Below are 7,500 nucleotides of genomic sequence, written 5' to 3' on the forward strand. Positions count from 1 at the left end.
ACTTTCTTATGCTTGTATGGGTCAGTACTATTCAATTTTCGATTGTATTTTACACCACTGTTACACATACACACACACACACATTCTTACATAATGCATACATACAAACGCACATACACACTCTCACACACATAATCACATATTTATATATATATATATATATATATATATATATATATATATATATATATATATATATATGGGAGATACATATATACAGAGACATATAACGAAATTTGCCCTGCCAAATGCTCTATCATCTCTAAGCACATTGTTTTTGATGTCATGTCCATTTGTTGGATCAAAGCAATACACACTCCATACTTTATTATACAAAGTCTAAAACTAATGGAAGAGGAGAAATATTTGAGTAGGTAACTGACTATTATTGACATAGTAATGTTTCTCGGTGATTTTCAGAATAATTCAACAATAGTTGATTTAGTTCTTCTTCTTCAAGCTATTACAACTGAGATGCATGTCACCATGCCATTCCAGGAATCTCTATTCTGTTCCCCATTAACTTTTGTAGATCATCAGTTTTATATTGTGCGTCTCTACTAATAGCAATGCAGTAGAGTGGTTTTGATCTTCTAGTAGAGTACAGTTATTTCCAAAGTATTCTTTTTACTATAGGAACAAGGCTCGAAATTTCGGAGAGGAAGCTAGTCAATGACATGTACCTCAGTGCTCAATTGGTACTTATTTTATTGACTCCAAACGGATAAAAGGCAAAATTGACCTTTGATAAAATTTGAATTCAGAATGTAAATCCAGAAGAAATGCCACTAAGCATATAGTCCACTGTGATACCAAATCTGCCAGATCACCACTTTTCCAAAATTATATTTTGTCCAATATGGCCTAGTGTTTAGGGAGACAGCAAGGATCAGCAAACACTACTCTGCATTGAGCAACAATAGCAGAAATGGGTGGAGTGTGTCCATAAATCTTCTCTTTAGTCTTGTGCTCATGCTATGAGATGTTTTGAGTCCTCATGAAAAGCCTAGCGTATGTATCATCAAATTGGTCTTGAAGATCCTTCTTTGTAGACCAGGTTTCAACTCCATAGAGAATACACTTCTACACATGCTCTGAAGAAAGTCAGACTTGTTGACTTAGAAATATTTGACTGTCAATTGTTGTGAAGCTTGTTAGAGACACTCCAGGTCTGTCACTTCTCTGTGATGCGATATATTGATTTCAAATTTTGTCACAAGGCCAGCAATTTCGGGGGAAGGGAGATAATCGATTATATCGATCCCCGGTGTTTGATTGGTACTTATTTTATTGACCTCGAAAGAATCAAAAGGTAAAGTTGACCTTATCAGAATTTGAACTCAGAACATAAAGATGGACAAAATGTCACTAAGCATTTTGGCAGGTGTGCTAACAACTTCGCCAGCTCACTGCCTTAATATCAAGTGTTATTTCAATGGATGTGAATGGAAGTGAGACTTAATCAATCTATTGTCCAATATGTTATTTTGAACATGAAACTTGTGATGCATAAGATAACATATAAGAATGGGAGGTATAATGATAGAAATAAACCAAAATGTCTAACATTTTCGACCCTATATTGTAAATACTCACTCATTGAGAGTAGAAAGCAACAAGATTCTAATAGCAATGTAATGTACTGAAGTTTTTCCTGTAGAATCATGCCTGAAGCATATAAGACACCAAAATGTCAATACGTTTGTTTTTTACAATTGCTACTATAATAACATTAGTTCCTTGGAACCAGCTCTTTTCATACATCCTTCTGTCACACACCTCAAACTGACTCCTCTCTCCATCTCTCATCATTATTGTTGCATCCAACCCCCTCCTTCTGGTCCCACACTAACTGCTGTTCCCAGTCTTTCTTCCCCAAAGCATCACTCCTCTAGAATCTTTTTCCTGCTCATGTCTTCCCTGCATACGTCAACCTGCATGAGTTTAAATGAAGCATTAATGACACCAAGCTCAACAATTTCAGAAGACCTACAAAAGGCAATGGGTACTGCTCCATCCTTGCAGAATCAACAAGTAAAAGTTAGTGCTTTATCCCCTATATGAGTGGTTCTCAACCATTTTTTTTATCTATGGACCCCTTTGATTATTATTTTATTCTGGTGGACCCTCATAGCCATTCAATGTTTAAATAAGTAGTGTTATACATACTTCTAAAATTCCTATTTTGTTTTGTGTAGGCTGAACTTTGTAACCTGTCAGAGACAAAACCTAACCCTTTCTTGAGACAGAAACCGGGTTCTTTCTTGAGACAGAAACCGGGTTCTTTCTTGAGACAGAAACCGGGTTCTTTCTTGAGACAAAAACCTAGTTCTTTCTTGAGACAAAAACCTAGTTCTTTCTTGAGACAAAAACCTGACCCTTTCTTGAGACAAAAACCTAGTTCTTTCTTGAGACAAAAACCTAGTTCTTTCTTGAGACAAAAACCTAACCCTTTCTTGAGACAAAAACCTGACCCTTTCTTGAGACAAAAACCTAGTTCTTTCTTGAGACAAAAACCTAGTTCTTTCTTGAGACAAAAACCTAACCCTTTCTTGAGACAGAAACCTAGCTCTTTCTTGCAATAAATACACCTAAAGCAAAATTTTTTCATGGACCCATAAAATACTACAATGGACCCTAATTTACTAGTTCGCTTGTGTGGACCTCCAAAACATCTTGTATGAACCCTGGTTGAGAACCACTGCCCTGTACCATGCTGACATATTTTATAACATTTATCCAGTTCAGGCAAATATTGAGTAAAGAAATGAAACAGGAATTCAACACTGAGTCTATTACAAAAATACTAATCAACAGATCAAACATTCAGAAGAGAAAAAAAAAAGAAGAAACAAAAATATTTACTTACTAAATGTCAGATATTTCATTCCTATTGCTATATTAATCATCTTGTTCGATTGGTATTTATGTCTTTATCATTGTTTTCTTATTTTGTTCTTCTTCTAGGTCTCTGCATCAAATGTTACAACTGTAACTCATCACCTTTCCAGAGTGGAAGATTCTGTGTTGAACTACCAAGGAAATCTTCATTTGAAATTGACTGTGATTTATTCCAAAAAAATTACACACGATGCCGTAAAGTGGTTCAAAATGGTAAGTAATAATAACTTATTTACTTTTCACTTTCATGTTGATATTTTAACATCAAGGAAATGGGAATACACCAAAAGACTGCATAAAAGTTAATGAAACATGGTAGCTGTTCTCATATGTGTGTGTGTGTGTGTGTGTGTGCACGTGCAGACGCATGCATGCATGTGTTCATGTGTGTGTGTATATATGTACAAATGTATATGTATACATACACACAGACATATATTTACATAATATCTATACACACACATATATACACATATGCAAATACACATACACATATATATATGTATGTGTGTGTACATATGTATGTATGTATGTATGTATGTATGTATGTATGCATGTATGTATGCATGTATGTATGCATGTATGTATGCATGTATGTGTTCACAAGCCCTTGAGACTGAAGCTTCTTCATCTTGTCTGTTTAAGAAATTGATTTTTGCATCATAGTTTTTTCAATCAAGGGAAATGTTTTATAACCATATGCTGCAGGTAGTATCAAGCAGGTGATATTCAATAAGACGGTTTTTGATGGCAACTAGATCAAACATTCACCACAAATATATATATATATATACATATATATGTGTTCATTTAATTGTGTAGAAGCTACTTCACTTATTTAGTTATACTTTATATACTACAGTCAATTAACAACACTTTAGTAAGTTTTTTCAGTCTGACAAATTCATCTTCTATGTTACTATAGTATTAGTTGCTTCCTTTGAGTCACTTACAAGTTATTATAAAGACATAACTCAGCCAAACATCATGAACTTCACTCAATATATAAAGAACACAATGATTAAGATTTTTAAAAAAAGCAACTTAGGTTATTATAGATGGAGGTTTGGCAGAATAGTTAACAAGTTCACTTCATAAGTATGTAGTTCTGGGTTCAATCCAACTGGCCAACCTCCAGTCAACCCAAATAAAATTGGATTGATGGTAGATGCATATATGGGTATGTAGTAATAACTTTGCTTCCTAACTTTGTGGTCCTGGGTTCATTCTTGGTGCATGGTACTTTGAACAAGTGTTTTCTCTTGTAACTCCAGGCCAACCAAAAATTTCTGAAGGAGATTATGGAATTTGGCAGATGAACACTGAAAAAAGCCTATTATATATATATATATATATATATATATATATATATATATATATATATATATATATATATATATCAAAATAAGCAACAAGGATATCCAGAGGTAATGCAGTACAATCGTTTCATGCAACTCCATTTAATTGAACAATGCAATCATTACATCAATTTAAAATGCAGATCAATCCTCAGCTGCACAAAAACATAGAATTTAATTAAATTAGAACAGATGGTATAATTATACTAATGTGTCCATCTGTTCTAATTTAATTAAACTCTATGCCTTTGTGCAACTGAGGATTGCTCTGCATTTTACATTGATGTAATGATTGCATTGTTCAATTAAATGGAGTTGCATGAAACGATTGTACTGCATTACCTCAGGATATCCTTGTTGCTTATTTTGATTTTAATCACCTTACTTTGAAATTGTATGGATAATACCATACTAAATTCTGGTGCTTCAACTTAAGTACCATATTCATCTGAATCTCTCTCTCTCTCTCTATATATATATATATATATATATATATATATATATCTGTAAAAATATGTGACACTTATTCGGTAGCCATGATAAAACTCTGAGTTTCGGATGCCAGGTGGTTATTCTTTTCACAGGAATTTTCAATGGGCGGATAACTGAAGAGATGTTGGCGTGGGTTCCCACCCTGGCATTCAAAACTCGGAGTTTTATCATGGCTACCGAATAAGTGTCATATTTTTACAGATAAATTCGTCTATTTACATAATATCGAGGTCTCTCTCTTTCTTTTGTTGTCCTTTCTATCACTATATATATATATATATATATATATATATATATGTATGTATGTATGTATGTATCGTTATATAACAGTTTGACTCAACTACCATGCAACTTAACCCTTTAGCATTCAAATATAATACTTATTTCTTCATGCTGGTTTGAATTAATCATGCATTATCTTGTAGCTCAGAAATTTCGATGTTATGTTTGTTTAGTTTAAGAATGATGTTGCAGAGTATGTGTAAAGGGCTGAATCTTGCCAGTTTGAACATAAAACAGCTAGAATATTTGAGCTGGATATGGCTGGTTTAAACACTAAAGGGTTAAGGTTTTGCAGGCTTGTAGATTGAACTTATTTCATTGGGCATTTAAAGAAGAGTAAAGAGGATATGAGACAAATTCAAGATGTTTTCTAGATGTTAGGCCTCTATTGGTCAACATAGGTCATGTGGTGTTATTGGTTTGAAAGTAACACCGGTTCTTTTCTTTATTCTTTGGCCCATGTGCTCAGACAGGATGTCAGTCACCATCTCTTACCTCTTTTCAAGCAAGGTAATAATTCCCCATGGAACTATATATATATATATATATAATAAAATAAATGCGCCCTTTTAAAGCCTAGCTCGGCTCATGGGCCCGGTTTCCTGGTTTCAATGGCGAATGTGTTCCCCAGCTGGACGGGATACCAGTCCATCGCAGCGTTACTCATTTTTGCCAGCTGAGTGGACTGGAGCAACGTGAAATGAAGTGTTTTGCTCAAGAACATAGTGCATCGCCCTGTCCAGGAATTGAAACTACAATCTTACAATCATGGTGCTAACACCCTAAACACTAGGCCACATGCCTTCACTCTATATATATATATATATATATATATATATATATATATATATATATATATATATATATATGTATATATATATATATATATATATATATATATATATATATATATATATATATATATATATATATATATATATATATATATATAGATATAGATATAGATATATATATATATATATATAGATATATATATATATATATGACAGGCTTCTACACAGTTTCCATCTTCCAGACTCACTCACAAGGCATTGGTCACCACAGAGCCTTAGTAGATGATATTTGCCAATATGTCACACTGCAATATTAAGCCTGAAATCTGTGGTTGCAAAGTGAATTTGTGCATAAAATATATATTGTCTTACCATTATGTTTTCAATTACTATTTAGCATACGGTAACAAAGCTGACAGAATTGTTAGCATGCTGGCCAAAATGTTTAGCAGTATTTCATCCATCCTTATGTTTGGAGTTCAAATTCCGCTGAGGTCAACTTTGCCTTTCATCCTTTCGGGGTTAATAAAATAAGTACCAGTTGAACACTAGGGGTGATGTAATTGACTTACCCCTTCCCTCAAACTTTCTGGTCTTGTGTCAAAATTTGAAACTAATTACTATTTAGAGAGCAAAATTATTTAATGTACATATGAACTATATATATTTACATATACATGCATCAGCAATTACTTTGCAGTTGTAGCTAACTGTTCTAGATAAACTCTGTGCCTCAGACAGTTGCCACCCACTGGCTGTCTGCCAAGTGAGACTCAAATTGTAATCAATCTTCATTTTATTGGCAAAGACAATAGATATTTAGTCCAACGGTCAGTGAAAAGATTTGCCAAGAGACTTAATAGTTGTATCTTCAGTTACCCCTCATAGCAGTGCTAGCAACCTATATATGAGTCAGAATAACAGCAATACAAGATAAAGTCTGATAGAAAATATCAACATTCATGACAACACTAGTTTTATGAAATAATGTGCTTTGGAAAATATGTGTGTAGTGGCCATGAGATTAAGAAGCCTGCTTCCCAACTATGTGGTCTCAGGTTCAGTCCCTTTGTGTGGCGCCTCAGATGAGCATCTTCTACTATAACCCCAGGTCAAAAAAAGCCTTGTGAGTGGATTTGGTAGACATAAACTGAAAGAAGCCTATTGTATATGCGTATATATACATAACGTATGTGTATATGTGTGTGTGCGCATGTGTGTGTGTGTGTATGTGAGTGTGTGTGTGCAGAAAAAGGAAAATAACAAAGCTTCAAATAATGCAGAAAGTTTTACAAAAACCTTTATATTTCACTTCCAAAGGCCCATCCTCAGAAGGAAGCAGTCCAAGAAATGTCTAGTTACACCGATTAGATTATTATGTTTGAAATATATTTATTGTTTTATATTTCTGCTTAAATATAATAACAAAACCAGTATAACTAACATTTCTTGGACAGCTTCCTCCTGAGGATGGGCCTTTGCACCTGAAATATAAAGGTTTTTGTAAAACTTTCTGCATTGTTAGAAACTTTCTTATTTTCCCTTTCTTTTTCTACTTCTGTACCACAATGCTTCAAGCAAACTATAATACTCATATATATATATATATATATATATATATATATATATATATATATATATGAGAAGTAATGGTTATTGCATTTAAACATGGC

The 7,500-nt window shown here is 33.5% G+C and overlaps 1 protein-coding gene across 1 annotated transcript in view; it reads left to right on the plus strand.

The window, feature by feature from the left end:
* The window catches only part of LOC106879419 (UPAR/Ly6 domain-containing protein crok), a 171,516-nt gene that overhangs the window by 158,936 nt on the left and 5,080 nt on the right, over nt 1-7,500 (plus strand). Inside the window, exon 2 of the mRNA XM_014928978.3 lies at nt 2,968-3,114. Coding sequence (XP_014784464.1) covers nt 2,968-3,114 — 147 coding nt within the window. The remainder of the gene's footprint in view (nt 1-2,967; nt 3,115-7,500) is intronic.

Source organism: Octopus bimaculoides, chromosome 2, assembly GCF_046866305.1.
Source record: "Octopus bimaculoides isolate indiv1 chromosome 2, ASM4686630v1, whole genome shotgun sequence".
In the NCBI taxonomy this organism is placed as follows: domain Eukaryota; kingdom Metazoa; phylum Mollusca; class Cephalopoda; order Octopoda; family Octopodidae; genus Octopus; species Octopus bimaculoides.